At 46.2% G+C, this 21393-nt stretch overlaps 1 protein-coding gene across 1 annotated transcript; it reads left to right on the top strand.

Moving 5' to 3' along the window:
• The first annotated feature begins 1789 nt into the window (after nt 1–1789).
• Nucleotides 1790–21240, top strand: pik3r4 (phosphoinositide-3-kinase, regulatory subunit 4). Its single transcript, XM_041943156.1, has 21 exons — nt 1790–2091; nt 2675–3409; nt 4659–4792; nt 5028–5238; nt 5332–5724; nt 7284–7418; nt 7501–7722; nt 8301–8474; nt 8784–8929; nt 9048–9251; nt 12843–13044; nt 15546–15637; nt 16881–17103; nt 17212–17377; nt 17497–17661; nt 17740–17951; nt 18984–19115; nt 19263–19363; nt 19956–20044; nt 20432–20552; nt 20682–21240. Exons 2-21 carry the CDS (start codon nt 2692–2694, stop codon nt 20850–20852), a joined length of 4011 nt encoding a protein of 1336 aa, XP_041799090.1. The 5' UTR covers nt 1790–2091; nt 2675–2691; the 3' UTR covers nt 20853–21240.
• Nucleotides 21241–21393: the final 153 nt, after the last annotated feature.

The raw sequence follows: 21393 nt of genomic DNA, 5'->3' as shown, positions 1-21393 counted from the left end.
CTGCTTATTAAACTCAACCAAAAATCTCATTCTATATCAGTCTAAGAACGTTTGTTTTATGTTCTCTATGCTGTTTTATTTCCCAAAAATAAATTAATTTATGGTAAAGAAATACTGATTCCTTTATTGGTCTATTTTGATGGTCTAAAACAATACTTTTCTAACAATGTAAAGTTATAAATATAAAATCAAAGGTGCAACTGCAAAATCAATAATCTCAAGGCTAAAATCTACGCAAAGAATAAATTAATTTGCAATCACAAAACTATAGCTAAAACGTAGTCTGTTTTAAAGGACTAGTTCTACGTTTTTAATTTGAATGCTATATCGTCTGACTTCCTGTATTGTTCAGTCTAACTTTACAGACGGACGGCTGCTCTCGCGTGCTGTCGGTGCCAGAAACTTCCTTCTTCTTCGAGCATAGATCGTGTCTGAAACACATGATGACTTACTCAGTGATGAAAATGTGACAGCGTCAACAGTCAGCCGGACTGATATAGATTTTTCAGTGCTTATTAATCAATAGAATATATAATTGATACATCATAAGACACATTCATTCATTTAATTAAACTTTTTCAATCAAACTGTTTATAAAAACTAATGACTACTTTTTTATACAATATTATCACCATTTTTAGATATTACATTTATAAAAACAAGATGAATACATTTTTTTAATGGCTTTTAGTGGAAGTTTTTGAATTCTTCCTTTAGTTTTTCTTATTTCTTATTTGTGCTGTCCTGGAATAATTCTATTTATTTAGCTTTGTCCTTCAAAGTTTCCATTTCATTCTTACTTTCATTTGAATATGCCTCTCTTGAAAAATAATAAGGTTCAATGTGATGCTGCCAATGTGCTGCATGATGCTGCAGCTCTTCAGGTGGATCAGGTGCTCTGTACCTCTGTAGGCTGAAGGAATATCAGTATATAACACCTTTAAATGTCACTTAGATTCTGTCTTCAACAGCCACACATCAAACTAAATTCTTTCTAATTATATGTCTAAAAAGATTATTTGCTGTCTCTCTACTGCTGAACTGAGCAACACAGAACAACATATCAATGCTGGTTAAATTGACATGAAATTTGTTTCATCAAAACTCCACATTTAGCTCAAAATTACCACTTATAAACAAGAAATATCAAAGTCAGACAGATAGCCATGAAATTCACTGCTGCTCGAAGAACGAACATTTTAGAGTTCTGAATCTGTGACCTTTCCTCTAGCGCCACCCTCAGGACAAACAAATTCATATGCAAATATTTCAAATAATTGACAAATATCTCGAACTATAATGTACATACAATTATTATATATGGATATTTATTAAAAAACAACAACATACAATGTCTATATACAAGTCAAACTGTTTCTGCAAATAGTGCAAAGGAATAAATATTGAATGAGTATAAATGAAGTATGTGGATATGTATAGTATAGGCATATATACATGTTTATATGGTATATACAGCATACTGGATTTATATTTGACCATGATGCTATATACATATTAAAAGATGTGTGTTTGAAACTGTAAATATGTAATTTAGAATTTTTGGGTATATTGATGTTTAAGAGTTGCAGGCTTATTGACACCATATGACTAACGTTAATTGGCCTGTGGAGAGACTCTTGTGTCTGCTTCTTACTGGTTCTGTATACGGTGTTAATGATGGAAGTGTGAGTGGTTCTTCTTTCTAATAGACGATCTTTGGGTTAATTAAAACTCACCAATAGGGGCGCTCACGAGTTATCAGTTTGACCCGGATTCATAACAACAGCTGGAAAGTGCTAGCTAGCTAACTACGTGATTCAGGCTGCTACGTTTGGGTATTATTCACGGTTACGGTTCGTTTACCGCGGCGGGGTGTTCCACCGGCGGCAGAACGGTGTGATACCTGGACGGCTGTCGTAGCTAACGCACCGAGTGACGACATGAAGTCGGTTACTCTGCGCTCAGGCTGAAGTTTGTTACCGTTAGCAGCATCACTGGAACCGGACGGACGTCGACTGCTGGCAAGCCTGCTAAAGCAAACAGCATCAACAAAAACAATACCAGCGGTCCTGTCAGCCTCGTTGTCAGCCGGTAACAATAAATGCAAAGCGTTTTTTAATTTAATTGTTTTAATGCGGTGGTTGCTTATGCGAATGCTTTGGGTTATTATTTTGTAATCCTGGGAGCTACGGTTAGCTAGTATGCTACATTAGCGCTGTCATAGTGCTGTTTGTGTTGCTCAGTCATGTGACTTCTTCTTCAGTAGCTGCATTAACTGAGATAGAGGTTTGATCATACATCCATGTGCTCCACATCTGGTTTGTTTTGGATGTGAATGTTCGCCTCTGGTGAAATCCAGATGTTTGGTCACATTAAAGACACGAACATGTCAGAAAAGTTAATCTTAATTTTAACAGCAGTTGTTTTGTTTTTTTTGAGGCACCATCACCAGAAATTCCTCTGTCTCTGTTTCATTTTGCTTTTCTAGCTCACATTAAGAATAAAGATCACTCAAAGCAACCTGAAACCTGGTTCTGCCTAAAGTATCCTGAGTCCTGAACCAGAGACTTTAGTTCCTGTCCTGAAAAGGTCAAATAGTCATTGACATGTTTTAGAAATAACAAAATGCTGCTCCGAGCGTCTTTAAATGATTGTTATTGTCACTTCTCCACAGACGTGCGCTGAGGTGTGATGGGTAATCAGCTGGCAGGGATCGCCCCCTCACAGATCCTGTCTGTGGACAGCTACTTCTCAGACATCCACGACCATGAGTACGACAAGAGCCTGGGCAGCACCCGCTTCTTCAAGGTGGCCCGGGCCAAACACCGGGAGGGCCTGGTGGTGGTCAAAGTCTTCGCCATCCAGGACCCTTCGCTGCCTCTGACCAGCTACAAGCAGGAGCTGGAGGAGCTGAAGATCCGGCTGCATTCCTGCCAGAACTGCCTGCCCTTCCAGAAGACGTCCCTGACGGAGAAGGCCGCCATCTTGTTCCGTCAGTACGTGCGGGACAACCTGTACGACCGCATCAGCACCCGGCCCTTCCTCAACAACGTGGAGAAGCGGTGGCTGGCCTTCCAGATCCTCAACGCTGTCGACCAGGCGCACAAAGCCGGCGTCCGCCACGGCGACATCAAGACGGAGAACGTGATGGTGACCAGCTGGAACTGGGTGCTGCTCACCGACTTCGCCAGCTTCAAGCCCACATACCTGCCCGAGGACAACCCCGCCGACTTCAACTACTTCTTCGACACGTCCAGGCGGAGGACGTGCTACATCGCGCCCGAGAGGTTCGTGGATGGAAGCATGTTCACCACCGAGAGCGACCAGAACACGCCGCTGGTGGACCTGACCAATAACAACCAGAGGAGCAGAGGGGAGCTCAAGCAGGCCATGGACATCTTCTCTGCAGGTAGAGAAACACAAACCTGAAGAAGAAACCGCTAAAACGTTGGTGCTTTTGCATTAGAGGCAAAACAGAATTCAGTGTTTTCCAAAGCATCTTATCAGATTTCAGATAATTCATCACATCTATGACCATGATCAGCAGCCGTCTGATTGGCCGAGTGTTGTTCATATGACTGTGCTCATGATCAGCAGTCATCTGATCATTGAAAATGATCAAATAAAATAAAATAATCAGTCGTTTCAACTTGATTTTTTAATCAGTTTTTACTTTCAAAGTTACAGATGCAAAATTTATGACATTTTATTGTTTGAATCTCGAATATTTGACTTAAATAAATTCAATATATTGAATATTTTGCTTGGATGAACTACTTTAAGTGGACTTACGTAAGGGATAATGCCCGACGAGGTGTCCATTATCAGAAATGATGAATGGACACCTCGAAGGGCATTATCCTGCTTATACCATGGTCACTTACGAAAAAAATAAATATTAAATCAATTATGAATACCTTAATGTTGTTTTTTACCGTTAAAATCCTAAGTTTTTCACAAGAAGCGGCTGAGCGACTATTTAATATCCCTCGTTGTGACGCGTTGCCAAGGTAACCAGCTCTGGCCCCAGAACCTGCAGCTCAGTCGGCCGCAGCTCTTATATTCGGCCTGATCAGTGGAGGGAAGTGAGATGATTGATTAACGTTATGTAACGTTACAAAGTATCATTTCAGAGGACAAGTGCACCTGAGTTTCTGTTGCCACGGTTACCAACTAGCGTTTGAGCCAGCGCAATAATTTAGAACAATCAGGCTATTTGACCGGAACTTCTTTTATAGGTGTCCTATAACACTTTTTAACGACACCCTGCAGCCAATCAGAATCGAGTATTCACCCAGACCATGGTATAATTCATTTTAATGTCTAGATTATTTTGTCATGCACAGATATTCAGTAAATTATCCCTTAGAACGAAATTGCAGATGATTTTTCACTATTTGTTTAATAATTATATCAACTTCTTCCTGTTTGGAGTTCATCTTGAAAAGTATTGATCCAGCTCGCTGTGAATTAGCTGGTCGCAGCTTCAGATAAACCAGTTCAGAACAACTGAAACGTCCGAACTGTCCAATGAGTGACAGTCAAATCAAGCTATAAGACCTGTTTTACCTGACGGGCAGCTTTGTAGCGTAAACCGTTCATGTATTTAAACAGCGATGAAGATGAAGGTGACAGCGTGTATTCTTCTGTGTCTTCAGGCTGTGTGATCGCAGAGCTCTTCACAGAGGGCGTCCCTCTCTTCGATCTGTCCCAGCTGCTGGCGTATCGTAAAGGACACTTCCAGACGGAGCACGTCCTCATGAAGATCGAGGACCGGAGCGTCCGGGAGCTGGTAATCAATAACTGACAGCTGATTAGTCATGATGTTGTGCATACTGGCTCACTGGGACTTTTGATGGAACTTTAATTGAATTTGTTTCACCTGAGCTTCTCCTGCCATGACGAGTCTGCAGTTTAAAAGGTCGATTGGTGAACTGATAATTGATCTGCGTGTGATCGCCAGTGCAGCCGAGCTGTAGGGTAACAAACGCTCGTTCACGTGTTCTGGGCGTGATTTCCTCTCTCAGGTGGCTCAGATGGTGCAGCGGGAGCCGGAGAAGCGTCTGACAGCAGAAGAATACCTGAAGCAGCAGAGAGGGAAGGCCTTCCCCGACATCTTCTACACCTTCCTGCAGCCGTACATGGCTCAGTTCGCCAAAGAGACGTTCCAGTCCGCAGACGAGCGAGTGCTCGTCATCCGCAAAGACCTCGACAACATCCTGCACAACCTGCGGGGAGGTGAGAGGAAGAGGGTCTGAGGTCTTAGTTGTTCTGAGGATTTCTTTTTCGTCAGTGTTGCTGTTTTCAAAAGGCGAACTCTTTCTCCTCCAGGCTCTTCGTCCTCGTCCTCTTCGGAGAGCAGCGACGGCGCGCTGAGCTCCAGGGAGGAGCAGGGCCTCATCGTGCTGGTGTCCGTCATCACCTCCTGCCTGCAGACGCTGCACTCCTGCGACTCCAAGCTGGCGGCGCTGGAGCTCACCCTGCACCTGGCCCCGCGGCTCGGCGTCGACATCCTGCTCGACCGCATCACGCCCTACCTGCTGCACTTCTGCAACGACCCCGTGCCTCGCGTGCGCGCTCAGGCCGTGCGCACTCTGGCCAAGGTGCTGGCTCTGGTGAAGGAGGTGCCGAGGAACGACGTCAACATCTACCCGGAGTACATCCTGCCGGGCATCGCCCACCTGGCGCAGGACGACGCCACCATCGTCAGGCTGGCGTACGCAGGTCGGTGGTTTCGTCACTCACATCCACAGAAATGTTTTAGATTGTGGCGAAGCGTTCGCCGTGCCAGGCTCGCCACAGAGGAAACATCTGGAACATGTTTATTTGTTGGATCAGTGCAGCCATGAACAAATTTGACATCGTGGGTTTGAATATTTCACCGAGCTCAGAATAAATGATGTCAGGGTTCCTGTTCCCGACATTATGGTACAACATTAGCTGTTTTCAATCCCTCTGACAGATCTGGATGGAATCTCATCTTGTGATCAGTTTATTTACTGGTTAAAGGTCTAAACGAGCAGTTTAGGACCCAACGAGATAAATGTGAGAGGCAACGAGATGATTAACAGGAAAAACACACCTTTATTTATTCAGATTGTCTTCACAAAGTACTGGATAATTACAAAAAGGTCTTTTTAAGGGGTTCAAGTGTTGGAAAACGCTGCTCTAAACTGTAGCATCACTCATTAGATATGTGGCTTTTACTGTGTGAAGGCCGCTTTTATTGTTGTGAGCTGCTTTAAAGGATAACTTTTGTTTTTTACAACCTGGACCTTATTTGTAGCGTTAAATACGACCATTTACTCACCCAGACAACTTTGGTGGCATTTGGAGTCGTTTTGAAGAAATTAGCCCAGAGGAGCGGCGCGTATATCCGTATAATGCGAGTACTCGGGGCATCCATGCGCAGCCTCTATATAACGCATAATCTGCAGAAACTCGTTCATATTCCAATATTTAGTTATGATATGCTGGTGCTATTCCCCTCTGAGCTGGTCGGCTAGTTTAGCTGTAGTTTGGCACAGCTATGGTTCGTTATTGCGTATTCGTAGCCGACCGCCGCAGAGTCAGCCGTGTTGTGGCTGGCTGCTTGCAGCGCCCGGCGTTCGGTAATGACATCATCCACGTCAGAGGTAGTTGTCTAGAGACGCCGGATGTTGATAACATGCCACCACGGGCTCAGAGGGGAATAGCACCAGCATATCATAACTAAATATTGGAATATGAACGAGTTTCTGCAGATTATGCGTTATATAGAGGCTGCGCATGGATGCCCCGAGTACTCGCATTATACGGATATACGCGCCGCTCCTCTGGGGCTAATTTCTTCAAAACGACTCCAAATGCCACCAAAGTTGTCTGGGTGAGTAAATGGTCGTATTTAATGCTACAAATAAGGTCCAGGTTGTAAAAAACAAAAGTTATCCTTTAAGGAAAAGATCTGAAATTTAATGTTTAAATCTGAACCTGAATCTCTTTACTGGATTAACCAGGATCAGATGTCTGTACTTATTTTCTTGGTGTCAGTGATGCAACAAGAAAAAAGCAGATTTCAGAGAAATTGGCCCAAATTATCAAAATTGGTGCGTATCGTATCATATATGATATGATATGTGAAGAACATCTGTTCCGTATCTGTAAAGAACAAACCTTTAACTGTGTGTGTGTTATTGTGTTCATGTGAAACATCAGCTGTTGTGTTTTATGTTGTCAGTTTTTTAACTCAGAAATCTTTGCCTTTAAAGCTGAGCACTAACTCTCGTCTGATTGGTGGCGTGCAGAGAACATAGCTCACCTGGCGGAGAGCGCGCTGCGTTTCCTGGAGCTGGTTCAGGAGAACAACGTGAACACGGAACAGGACCTGAGCGGCGAGGACACGGAGGAAATACTCCACCCCAACGAGAACTACGACTCAGGTACAGAAAGGTGTGAGCCGACGTCCGCCGCGGGCGAGGTGTCGATCAGTGTGACAGACGCCGGTGTGTGTTTCCCGTTCAGAGCTGCAGGCGCTGCATGAGATGGTGCAGCAGAAGGTGGTGACGCTGCTGAGCGACTCGGAGAACATCGTCAAACAGTCGCTGATGGAGAACGGCATCACGCGCCTCTGCGTCTTCTTCGGCCGGCAGAAGGCCAACGACGTGCTGCTGTCACACATGATCACCTTCCTCAACGACAAGAATGACTGGCACCTGCGGGGGGCTTTCTTCGACAGCATCGTGGGTAAGTAGTCCAGTAGTCCAGGACTTCAGGCTGAGTCTCAGCTTTTAGAAAACACTACATCTCACATGAATGTGTGCTTTCACTGCAGATATTTAAAGCAACTGTCACTGATATTTGTATAATAACAATATATGAAATGAACTGCAGTTCCTCAAATGGCCACTTGAGGCTGTCAGTGAGTCAATCCCCATAGACCTCCATATTAAAATGTCCAACTTTACAGCAGAAGTATGTTTGCAGCCTGGGACAGAAACTGTTCTGGTCTCTGTAGTTAATTTTCTTGCTGTCTTTTTTATATAACTCGCTCATTTAAATCAGATCAAGGCTTAAAGTTGTGCATGATTATGAGCATGGCTGCTCTGAGTGACCGCTAGCTGCTAGGTTTCATCAACCAGGCTTCATTCAGCCTCACCTCAGCTCCACCCACGCTCCACCTTTCTGCCCATTTTTGGACTGAGTCAGTTCTGAGGCAGCCCAGCAGAGACCGGCAGGACACTGTGTGCTAACAGTGGACGCTGTCGTCTGTCCTCTGAGGTCTGAGAGCGGTTTCCTCTCTGCTATGTGTTGTTGTTCTGAAGGTGTGGCGGCGTACGTCGGCTGGCAGAGCTCCTCCATCCTGAAGCCCCTCCTCCAGCAGGGTCTGAGCGACACCGAGGAGTTCGTCATCTACAAAGCCCTCAACGCTCTCACCTGCATGTGTCAGCTGGGCCTGCTGCAGAAACCTCATATCTACGAGTTCGTCAGCGACATCGGTAAGACCAGCGACGCGCTCATCACGCTGGGTGTCAGAGCACCTGCTTGGACGGTCTGATGATTCTTTGACTTTTCCTTTAGCGCCACCAACAGGTCAAAATGTCCACTTGTCGGATATCGCAGTTCAAGACAAAATCCATCTAAAGCTAATGAAATTAGCTGGTTTTTAGCATTAGCATGTAAAGATAGCTACACTTTGTATGAGCGCTATTGGAAGATGCCTGTTAGCATCTGCTTTTCAACATGCGAGGAGACTTCTCTCCTCCACTGAACTCACCGTGTCGTTTGTCCTCACCGTGTCCCCGTAGCTCCGTTCCTGTGTCACCCGAACCTGTGGATCCGTTACGGGGCGGTGGGCTTCATCACCGTCATCGCTCAGCACCTCAACGTGGCGGACGTCTACTGCAAACTGATGCCCCACCTCAACCCCTTCATCACCCAGCCCATCATCCAGGTGAGTCCTCCTCCTCCTCCTCCTCACGTCTTCATCTTCAGGCCTTTTCCTGTCCTTCGATCCCGGCACATCTTCACCCTCCTCACCCACCCTTCCCTCTCCTCCTCCTCCTCCTCAGATCGATAAGGAGCTGGTCCTGCTGAGCGTGCTGAAGGAGCCGGTCAGTCGCTCCATCTTCGACTACGCCCTGCGCTCCAAAGACATCGCCAGCCTCTTCCGCCACCTGCTGCTCCGGCAGAAGAAGCGCGCTGGATCTATCCCAGAATGCCCCACTCCTGAGGACCCGGCCATCGCACAGCTCCTCAAGAAGCTGCTCTCACAGGTCAGAACAGCGCTGCTCAGGCGGGTTATCGATCAGTGTAGAGCAGAGTGTTTTGTCCGGCTCGCTTCAGATCCCACCGCCGGCTCTCGGGTCGTTTTCAGCTCATTCCAAAAAGCCAAAAGTCAAACCTCGGTTGACTCATGTTTGAAGATTGTGTTTGTGTAATCAGTGAAGTGACCGATGGACCCACCGTGCTGCTGGCGGTCTGCTCACAAACTCAGGTCAACACAGCAGATTGTTCCAGCAGGAAATCTGCTGCAAATCTGCACAAAGTTTATCATCAGTGCATGAGAGTAATCAGTACTCTGGGTTTTCAGCTGTGAAGAGAAGCTTCAGGGTATGAAAGGAGCGTGTAAAAGACCACAACAGAGTTTGAACCAGAGGGGGCAGCGACACACTGCGAGTCATCAGCCGACAACAACACATGAACACATTCACACTGACTCACACACACTTCCAGTGAATCCATGCCGCAGATTTCCCACAAAGTGCTCTGAACTTTAGAACGTTATAAATACAGACTGATGACAGGAAGTGTGTGTGTGTGTGTGTGTGTGTGTGTGTGTGTGTGTGTGTGTGTCTCTCTCTCTGTCTGTCTCTGTGTGTGTGTGTGTGTGTGTCTCTCTCTGTCTGTCTGTCTGTGTGTGTGTGTGCGTGTGCGTGCGTCTGTGTGTTGTTGTTGTCTTTGTGCGTCCTCCATGCTGTTTGGGCTCTTCCTGTTTGTCATCAGGTCACAGAGCTGTGAGAACAGACCTCAGAGCAGCATCTGTTGTGAAATGTTTCATTCGCTGTATCTTCTCTTTATTTATCACCGCCACATTTCCTCAGATCCTCAGATCGTTCCCAGATTGTGTTCGTGTATCTTCGTCTGGCGACTAAATTATGTTACAAGAAACAACAACACGCCAACAAAGCAGCGCAGAGGCGATAAAAAGTAATATTCCTTAATAAATGAGTAAAATCCTCCTGCAGCGCTCTGACATCCTTCATACTCACACAGGTGTTACTTCCTGTGTTGTGTTTCATTGTTTGACGAGGTTCAGTTTGATCAGTGATCAGTTTGATCCCAGCAATCAGTTTGATCTGGCGATCAGTTTGATCACAGCGATCAGCCGGAAATAGAAACACTCTTTGCACTTCAGATGTGACGCGACGTACAAACAACTTCGTTCAAAGCAGACCGAGGTCTTGATGCAGATCAGGCCTCAGGTCGGTCCTGCAGACTGCCGTTACTGTGGCGTCAGAGTGGTAACCGTGGAAACAGATGTGTGGGTTAACGATGGTTGGCTGTCTCCTGTGTGAACGTGGAAGTTGCTCCGTCTTGAAGCTCTAATCAGAAACGAGGTACGATTCAGGCCTCTTGATGAATGAATCCGAATCAGAAGAAATCTTTTTAGAGCAATTAAAAGAAATATTTTCGAAATCGTGAGCGTGAAATCCAAATCACAGAAGTTAAAATGCTTCATAAAACTCTTCAGAATTAAAGCAGGAGGACCAGAAAACGTCTGTAGACCGTCTGTGAGGAGATTCATGGACCCTGGAGGCACTTCCTCAGAACAAACAGACGGTCCTGAAGCCGGCAGGGACTCCGGTGATGAACGCGGCGCTTTTTACAGTAAATACTTGGTAAACACACGCCGGCCCGGCTAAACTGAATCCAGATCAAACACAGAGCCCCTCACATGCGACGCAGAGCTTTCAGATGAAGATCAGTTGTTTTTGTAAAAGCTCCATCTGGCAAACAGAGCAGATCACACACACGAGTTCCAGTCTTAATGTTCTGAGGAAAAACCACATTTCTGTGAAACATTATCCACAGACCGGGACGCCGTCTCTGTGACTCCTCTGCACAGAAGTGAGACGGACTCAGACCGGGTTTGAGTGATTCTCGTGGTCTTCAAAGGTCCCCGAGGTGTTTTCATTGTTGTTCACACAGATTTCACAGCACACACTCAGTTTCTCTGATCTTCCTTCATCTGTTTCCTCTTCCTCAGTAGCTGCGTTTCCATTGCCCCTAGAAATGCGCAAATCCTAAATATCGCAATAAAAAAACAGTAATGGAAACACCTAAATTTCGAAAATCCTCTCAAATATCGCAAAAACATTTTTTCGCTCTCATGAGGTGGTTTTTCAGACGTGTCGATATTTAGGTGTATCGCAAAAGTGTAATGGAAACATTTTTTTCGCATTTAAACGTCTCTGAGGTCAGCCGACTCCCAGTTTCAGGCCGACCGCATGCAGTCAGATATAACGTCTTGTCAATTTTGTAGTGTTTGTATGTTTTCTGGATCTCAATAAGTAAAAGACAAAAACACTCCAGCTGTTCCAGCTGTCACGCTGGCTGAGACACTCGTGCGCACAGATGTACAGCACGGTGTTTGCGATCGTGATGAGTGTGTGCACCTCAGCTATGTGGGAGACACACGTGCACGCCATTAACTTTAATATTTACACATAATTGCTGATAGAAAATATGTTCAAAGGACACTTCAGTAATTCACAGTCCTGTATTCTGCTGCTGCTCCGCCGGCGCGAGCTGACGCCGTCGGAGCGAGCCGACGCCGTCGGAGCGAGCCGACGCTGTCAGAGGAGCCTCGCGTAATAACAAAGTGATCAATAATAGGCCATTAAAATCAGTGATCACTCTAAGTCAACAGATCATTTCTTTATTTCACATTCAGCATGTGCTTTGTAATTACAGGGCTTTGTGTTAGCAGCACGCACACACATCTCGCGGGACGTCCGAGAACTTACGAGAATTTCGGCTGGTTCGCAAAACACTGTTCAATGGAAACACCTGCAAGTCGCATTCGAACTTTGCCAAAATTTTAGAAATATTGCTTTATTTTGCGAACAACTGTAATGGAAACGCAGCTAGTGTCTGTCGGTCTCCACCGGTCAAACCAACAGACCAAACTCCTCCAGCAGTTTCAGTTTAAAATCCGAATCCATCACTCTGTCATGTGACTTCCAGAATATTTTAGATCACGCATCCACATCCAGGATCAACTATTCTGGACTCCAAACAACAGAAAAAACACCATCTGTAGGTTCATGAAAATATGCTTCACTTACAAACAAGTTCAGTGTTGTTCTTTATTTTTCTCCTGTCAACAAATCCCACGTCGGTCCGTCTCTCGGTTCTGTCTGACTTCCTGTCTGTGGCTCGCAGATCATTGGTTCCTACTGAAGACGTGAGTCTTTAAAAACACCTCACAGATATTATTCCATATTTAAAAAGGTTCAGTCGTTTCCTCAAACAGCTGCTCGGCGTCGTTTTTATCAGACAAACAGGAGGAAGTAGAGCATTTATTGGGGACTATTTTCAGCGGCGGATGAATCCACGTTTGGCGCTGTGGTGAGTGTTTGTGGCAGCAGGACTGTGTGTGAACACTGGAGCTCGTATTGGGCTTCGATGGACGAAGCGAATGGCTCTGACATCTAATTGATCATGTGAGTGTTCATGTGTTCTTCCTGCTGGCAGAGCAGTCCAAAACGTTCTCAGTGGTCTTCGAGTCCCGGATGAAAACTAATCCAGGTTCCTGCAGCTGCTCGCAGACCTCGGCGCTCACTCTGTCCCTGTCTGTGCAGGGGATGACTGAGGCGGAGGAGGACAAGCTGCTGGCGCTCAAAGACTTCATGCTGAAATCCAACAAGGCCAAAGCCAACATGGGCGAGCAGAGTCACCTGGGAGAGGCGGCCCAGACCGGCGTCATCGACCTGGCCATGCTCGGCATCACCGGACGCCAGGTCGACCTGGTCAAACCCAAAGCCGAGGCCGAGGACAAGAGAGGTAAAGGACGCAGTGTTTGTGTTTGTGAGGTGATCCAAAAGGTTTTTCAGAAGGAGTTTTTTTATGTCGAGGCTGGAGCCGAACAGCGTGAGGAGAAAGTCATGAAAGCTGCCCGGTCTGCGGGTTATTAACAATAACCAGGACGTTACAAGCTGCTTTTTAACTTTTCTACCTTAAAGTCTACAAACCTGGATGAATGAAACCAGAACTATCTGCCTGGATAAGAGGAGAACGTCTGCTTTCTGTCAGAATCAGTAGAATAATCAATAATGAAAATAATAGTTGTTTGATTGTTGAGCTATTTGATTGAAATCATGGCTGAAAGCTATCGATGGGAATCAGTTCAGGTCCCAGACATTTGTGTTAATTTAGTTTAAGTTTAAACAGATAGTTTAAAGAGTTCAGAATCAGGATCCAGATTAGAGCCACCAGCACTGAAAAGTTTAATCAGCATCTGAGGCGGCGTGTCTGGAAACAGGAAGTGAGAAGGCAGCGCTCGGGACAAATGTTCACCTGATATAACCCAAAACAGTTCCAGTCAGACTGAAGTTTGTTCAGAAACAAACTGATCAAAGTGACTTTTTCTGTTACTTTGTTCTAATTTCTCTTTTAAACATTTACTGCAGAGTGAAAACTGAAATAAACGAAAGCCGTGTTTGAGTTATCAGGTTTCCACAGAGTGAACATACGATACGATCAATCAAGTTCAATAACACATCCTGAAACATTGGCTGGTAATCAATAACAAATCAATATCAATGTTTAAACTTACTAATGCAAATGGATTTGAATAAATGAGCCATGTCAGGAGTCAAGAGTCGAATCACAAAGATAAATATTCAAATAATAATAATGATAATAAACTTTATTAAGTTCACATAGAAAAAACACAAAAACTGACAGAAAATGATGGAGAATAAACCGTCTTTATAATAATAATAATAATAATATAATAATAATAACAACAATAAAAGTTAGAATAAGGATGGAAACTGAATAAAGAGAATGTGTAAGATGGAAAGATGAATATTAGCAATAGAATAAAGTTACTAATAGAGAAGATAGAAAGAATAAAATCAAGTAAAATTTATTTTAAAATCGGTGCAGCTCATCAGTGAGTCAGAGGACAGAGGTTCAGGTCCAGATCAGGAAGTTCATTAAAATCCAAACGTCGGGTTAACGTTGAGTCTGCCATCTCGTCATTTGAGCTTCAAACCAGCAGGGCGGCGCTAGAGGACAGATCACGAGGTCTGTAAGATGTGAGATCGTACGTTTCTACGCTCGACTTTGATGTTTGATGTGTGGGAACGTTGGCGAGATGTTTTGAACAGAGTTTATTTGGCTGAAATGATCAGCGTTGTGTCACCGAGGCTCACTGAGCTGTGACTGTAAAAACATCATCATCATCATCATCGTCATCATCATTATCATCATAACTGTCCTCCTCTAACCAATCAGTTTGTAGGATTCATCTTCACCGTCAGATCACAGCGACGATGAATCGCTCTGAATAAAGACGGGAGCAGAAATGATTCATCGGTCGGCACAGAATCAATCTGATCATTGATTAAGTTGATAAAGCATCAATAATTGATAAGGAAATCATGTTTTAAAGCAAAAATGCCAAAAAAAACCAACTAAAAACGTGTGAGCTTCACAAATCTGAAGGTTTTCTTCTTTTCTTTGATAATCAAACAAACAAACAACTTTTTGACTGTTGGTCAGACAACAAAACGCTGTTTTAACAAACCGTCTTCACATCTCAGCGTTCACTAATGTCTCATCCCAGCGAACGATTAATAAAGTCTTATCTTATCTTATCTTATCTAACAGTTCATCTGGAGAACAAAGGGCAGATTAATCGACGATCATATTACAGTCTAGAAGTTTCCATCAGGGTTGATGTGTGTTTGTTGTGGTGGCTCGTTAGCGAGGATCAGACCTGGTGTGCTTCAGACTGAACACATCAGTCACCTTCAGTGTCTCCTGTCTGTCCTGTGACATCCAGATGTTTGTGTCTCCACGGTCAGATCAACACTCACTGTGTTCCACATGTTTCTCCCACTCAGCAGAGTAAATTACTGCCGTCTGCAGCCAGGCCTGGAGGAAACTCCCCTCTCTGACCCCCCCACATTAATCACTTTCTCTGTGCGAGCTGCACATCTACACTGCAAGACGTGTCCGTCTGCTCAGTGTTAGGAAACAATGCAGGAATTCCCTTTTTATTTCACACGTTTGGTCTGTTCATGTTTATAATTTCGCTCCGTTCCTAAACAGGTTGTCGACTCTTCACGACGTCTCAAACAAAGCGATTATGGGCTGTTTGTGTCCCGGCACGCGCTCCCAAAGCCAGAGTCCAGATCGTCATTTTTTGCAGTGTGTAATCATTAGCAGTTGTGGAAACGGCATCGCGGCGGCGTCTCGCTCCTCTGAAGTGTTTCGCCAAACATTTACAGGCTCGTTAGTTGATTGTCTGACATCCTGTTTTTGTGTACCTGCAGCGAGGAAGCACACGAAGCAGGACTCCACCATGAACGAGGAGTGGAAGAGCATGTTCGGATCCCAGGAGCCGCCCTCCGCCCAGATTGCCACGGTAACGCTGTCGCTGTAATGCTGCGTGTGGTGCAGGTGTGGTTGAGGTGTGCGGGTGTGTCCGGGGGCCGGTGCACATTCACACCAGCACTGTTCTGATCCCGAACACGTGAACCGGTTTTTAGGCCTGATGTGGTTCAGACAGACGGAGAGTTTCTGATCACAGAGCGATCAATACTTAGACCTAAAGAGTTTAACTTCAAGAATATTGCTTAAAAAATGACCATGAAGTGATCAGTAGAACAGTTTCTGTCGATCGACTGATTGATTAATGGACTGGTTGATTAATGGACTGGTTGATTAATGGACTGGTTGATTAATGGACTAATTGATTAATGGACTGGTTGATTAATGGACTAATTGATTAATGGACTAATTGATTAATGGACTAATCGTTTCAGCTGTTGGGTCGTTTAATTTCTAACAAAACATGTTTTAGAAACTCTTCTTCTGTTTTGTGTGTAAAAATCTTGCAGTCAGATAAATGTAGTGACGTAAAGACGTAGCTGAGTACAAGTAGAAAGTAGCATGAAAGGAAAATACACGAGTAAAGTACAAGTACCTCAAATATTCAAGTCCAGTACTTGAGTAAAAGTACTTTGCAGTTTCATTCCACCTTTTATTTTTTGTCATGAGCTGACGTCGTCGTTGGACTCGTTTGTCTGCGGCCTTGCATGTCTTTGGGTCGCTTGGTTTTCACTTCCTGTCTCGCTGGACGTCTCCGTCTCACCTTCAGATCCGTCAAACACTGAACTGAAGTCTGAATCTGAGCCAAGTTTCCACTCTGAGCGTGCCAGGATCTGCTTTTTATGCGCCTTGAAGCTTCACTATTTTCATTTTGTGGTCGTGTTGGGTTTTATGGTTTCAAGATGATGTTTTTTATTAATTGGCTTCAATCCTAAATTCTGCTTAATGAGATGCTGAACAGATGAAGTTCTTCATTACTGTCGTCACAGATTGTTTTTAACATATAAAAACAGATATTTGAGGCTTCACGTTTCCAGGCTGAACATCTTTGCAGTCCAATGAAAATCAGTTTTTATTGTCAGATTAATGAGAACGTTATTCAAGTTGAAACTAAGTCACTTCCTGTAAACCAGGAAGTACGTGATGAGTCGTCCACGGCGGATGAACACGCTCAAAGTGTCACCTGGCTCGAAGGACGTGACTGGACTGACCTGTCGGTGGTGACGTGAATAGATAATCGTCGAACGCTCAGTTAAATAAGTCACGTGTGTCCGCAGGCCGCCGACGGGCCGCCGAGTCAGATCAGGAAGAGCGCCGTGGCCCCGACGGTGCCCGTGCTGCAGTCGGTGGCGAGCGGCCCCGCCTACCAACGCCGCATCAACACCTGCAAGGCGGAGCTGCAGCAGCTGGTGCAGCAGAAGAGGGAGCAGTGCAGCGCCGAGCGCATGGCCAAGCAGATGATGGAGAGCGCAGAGTGGGAGAGTCGACCCCCTCCACCCGGTAACATACTGGATATATACCACACACACACACACACACACACACTCGACTCGTTTCCACCCGGACGCTTTGATGTCGTCTCATCACACCTGTAAATGTGTGTTTCAGGGTGGCACCCCAAAGGTCTGCTGGTCGCCCACCTTCATGAACACAAAGCCGCCGTGAACCGCATCCGGGTCTCGGACGAACACTCCATCTTTGCAACGGCGTCCAACGACGGCACGGTTAAAGTGTGGGACAGTCAGAAGATGGAGGGAAAGACCACGACCACCAGGTGAGTCTTTAACAAGACCAGCGAGGAGGAGGAGCAGGTTACCGAAACACGTCTCGCTCACTTCCTGTTCTCGCGCTGCGTGTTTTCAGCACTGTTGTGTCTGAACTGTGGTCCCGCAGGTCGGTGTTGACTTATTCTCGTATCGGCGGCCACGTGAAGACGCTGACCTTCTGTCAGGGGTCACATTACTTGGCGGTGGCCTCGGACAACGGGTCCATCCAGCTGCTGGCAGTCGAAGCAAATAAACCACCAAAATCCCCCAAAGTCCAGCCGTTCCAGACCAGGTACCAGAAACACCTCCACAGGTGAAACGCACGCACTGATGGACGACACGTCTCCTTCTAACATGTCCTTCCTCTCAGGTGTCTGGACCTGCAGGAGGACGGCTGCGCGGTCGACATCCACCATTTCAACTCGGGCGCCCAGTCGGTGCTGGCGTACGCCACCGTCAACGGCTCGCTGGTCGGCTGGGACCTTCGCTCCAACTCCAACGCCTGGACGCTCCGACACGACCTCCGCCTCGGACTCATCACCTCCTTCACCGTCGACATGCACCAGTGCTGGCTCTGCCTAGGTGTGTGTGGGCGGGCTTGTATTGCTGTCGTTGTGAGGACCAGTTTCAGTTTTAAACCATCGTAGTGAGGACATGTCCGCGTAGTGAGGACATGTCCGCATGGTGAGGATATGACAGCGTGGTGAGGACATGTCTGCGCACTGAGGACATGTCTGCGCACTGAGGACATGTCCGCGTAGTGAGGACATGTCCACATAGTGAGGACGTTTCTGCGTAGTGAGGACATGTCTGCGTAGTGAGGACATGTCCACATAGTGAGGACGTTTCTGCGTAGTGAGGACATGTCAGCGTAGTGAGGACATGTCCGTGTAGTGAGGACATGTCAGCGTAGTTAGGACATGTCAGCATGGTGAGGACATGTCAGCGTAGTGAGGACATGTCTGCGTAGTTAGCACATGTCCGTGTAGTGAGGACATGTCTGCGTAGTTAGGACATGTCAGCATAGGACATGTCAGCATATTTAGGACATGTCAGCATAGGACATGTCAGCGTGGTGAGGACATGTCTGCATAGTTAGGACGTGTCCGCGTAGTGAGGACATGTCAGCGTAGTGAGGACATGTCAGCGTAGTTAGGACATGTCAGCGTAGTGAGGACGTTTCTGCGTAGTGAGGACATGTCAGCGTAGTGAGGACATGTCAGCGTAGTGAGGACATGTCAGCGTAGTTAGGACATGTCAGCGTAGTGAGGACATGTCTGCATAGTGAGGACATGTCCGCGTAGTGAGGACGTTTCTGCGTAGTGAGGACATGTCCGCGTAGTGAGGACGTTTCTGCGTAGTGAGGACATGTCAGCGTAGTGAGGACATTTCTGCTGGACAGATTGAAGCGAAGGTGAAAATCTTTCTAAAACGTTATCGCAGCTTCTCTTGATAAAAACCACGTGGTCCTGGAATACCTGGAAAGTCATGGAATTACTTCATGTGAATTTGCGTTTGTCCACACGTGTTACTTGAGGTTATGGATCCGAGGTCAGTGACAGGATGTCTTTCGTCGTTGTCCTTTCACCTCCTAACCTTGCGTTCCCTCCACAGGTACGAGCAGCGGCACCATGGCCTGCTGGGATATGCGGTTTCAGCTTCCCATCTCAAACCACTCCCACCCTGCCCGAGCACGAATCAGACGGCTGCTGATGCATCCGCTCTACCAATCATCCGTGATCGCAGGTGAGAGGACGGAAGCCGAAGCGCCGGTGTTTAATGAGTTAAATGTGACGAGCTCATTTTCAGCTGAACCGACCAGGATCATCATCTGTGTGCGATTGTTCAGGTCTGAAAAGCTTTCTGATAATCTGTCTGTCCGTCTGTCTGCAGCCGTCCAGGGGAACAATGAAGTGTCCATGTGGGACATGGAGACCGGGGACCGCAAGTTCACCCTGTGGGCGAGCTCTGCACCTCCACTCTCTGAGATGCAGGTCTGTCTGTCTGTCTCTCTCTGTCTGTCTCTCTCACTCTGTGTCTCACTCTGTCTGTCTGTGTGTCTGTCTGTCTGTCTCACGATGGACAGTTAAAAAAGATTGATGCAGCAGATTCAGAAACATCGTCTTTTATTCCACATGTTCTTCTTGTTGAAACCTGGCGCCTACATTACCCACAATGCAGCTCAGCCGCTGACAGGCTGGGAGATCAGTGTGTGTTATTTAGCACACAGCTGGAAACGTGAGCCGAGTTCAGATTTAAGATCAGAGTTAGGATTCAGTCTAACGTCACTTTGTACAGAAATGAGATTTTCTACAAATGTTTTTATTTAAAGAACCAGTTTTCACACACCAGAGGACTCTGATGATCTCTAAATCCTTCTGTGTTAAATCTCTCAAACATGAAGAACATCCGAGCATCTGGTGAACATTTAGCAGCTAAAGAGCTGGAGGAGACCAAACACAGAGATAAAAGACAGACGCTCATCAGGTGACACAAACGACTGAGCATCAATCATCATGTTGTATACTGTGTGTGTGTGTGTGTGTGTGTGTGTGTGCGTGTGTGTGTGTGCGTGTGTGTTTCCAGCCGTCTCCTCACAGTGTTCATGGGATCTACTGCAGTCCTGCCGATGGGAATCCTCTGCTGCTGACTGCTGGATCTGACATGAGGATCAGGTCTGAACCAGAAAACACAACAACACACGTCACAGCAACACAAAGTGTGTGTGTGTGTGTGTGTGTGTGTGTGTGTGTGTGTGTGTGTGTGTGTGGGGGGAGGATGAGGAGGCTGTAACCTTCCTCACATTAACACATGAAGCCAACAGAAGTGTCTCATTTCCATTTTCACTCGTTCCCGTTTTGATTTGATCGTTTCTGGAAACGTCTCAGCTGTGATTCAGTGAGAAGTCATGTGATGTGAGATGAGTCGGTGATGAAACCTGATGAATGTTTCAGCCTCAGATCTTTTATTTTGAAAACATCGGCATCATCAGTGTCCAGCCGACTGAGAACACCTGAACAGGTGTGTTAAATACACGAGTAACGCTCCGCTGTGCTGTTCAGGTTCTGGGACTTGGCGTATCCCGAGAGGTCGTACATCGTGGCTGGAGGGGCCAACGACTCGCTGCACTGCCCGTCTGTTCTGTACAGCAGGAAGATCATCGAAGGAACTGAAGTCGTCCAGGTGGGTTCACACGAACAGGTACACACACCGCACAGGTGCTCCAGGTGTGACCAGGAGTCCACACGTGTTTTATTTCCCATCATGCCTCTGCGAGCGAGAGCAAGGTTAGAAACTGTCGTGTCTCTGCAGGAGATCCACAGTAAGCAGAAGAGCGGCGTGGTGGAGGACTCGCCCCGCCGCGGCCCAGAATCCCTCCCTGTGGGACACCATGACATCATCACCGACATCGCCACCTTTCAGACCACGCAGGGCTTCATCGTGACCTCGTCCAGAGACGGCATCGTCAAAGTGTGGAAGTGAGGGCGAGCTGCGGCACGAACAGCAGCAGCTCCGCGACACGTTCAGCTTCAAAAGACTAAAAGAATCAGAGCGTCACGTCGTTCTGTGGAGACGCAACAACACGACTGACACGGAGCCGCAGCTCAATTATCTGTTTATTGGAATGACCCGAGACATTCACACTGAAAAGCTCTGTCTGTCTGTCTCTCGCTGTGTCTGTCTCTGTCTGCCTGTCTCTGTCTCTCTGTCCGGTCTCTGTCTGTCTCTGTCTCACCAGTCTCTGTCTGTCTGTCTCTGTCTACCTGTCTCTCTGTCTCTCTGTCTCTCTGTCTGTCTCTGTGTGTCTCAGCAGATTTTGTACATAAGTTATTGTAATCAGAGAAAAATAAAGTTGGATTTGAAACTTGTCCGAATCTTGAAAAGATTCCGTTTGTCAAAATGTTAAAACCTGCAGATGAGTCATGTGACCTGCATCAAAGAGTCATGTGACCTGCATCAAAGAGTCATGTGACCTGCATCAATGTTAAATAAAATGTGTTCAGCTCGTCATCTTTGTGTTGAA

This window comes from Chelmon rostratus, chromosome 8 (genome assembly GCF_017976325.1).
Source record: "Chelmon rostratus isolate fCheRos1 chromosome 8, fCheRos1.pri, whole genome shotgun sequence".
NCBI lineage: Eukaryota > Metazoa > Chordata > Actinopteri > Chaetodontiformes > Chaetodontidae > Chelmon > Chelmon rostratus.
The sequence above is the reverse complement of the archived record's forward strand: the minus strand, read 5'-3'. Positions and strand labels throughout refer to the sequence as shown.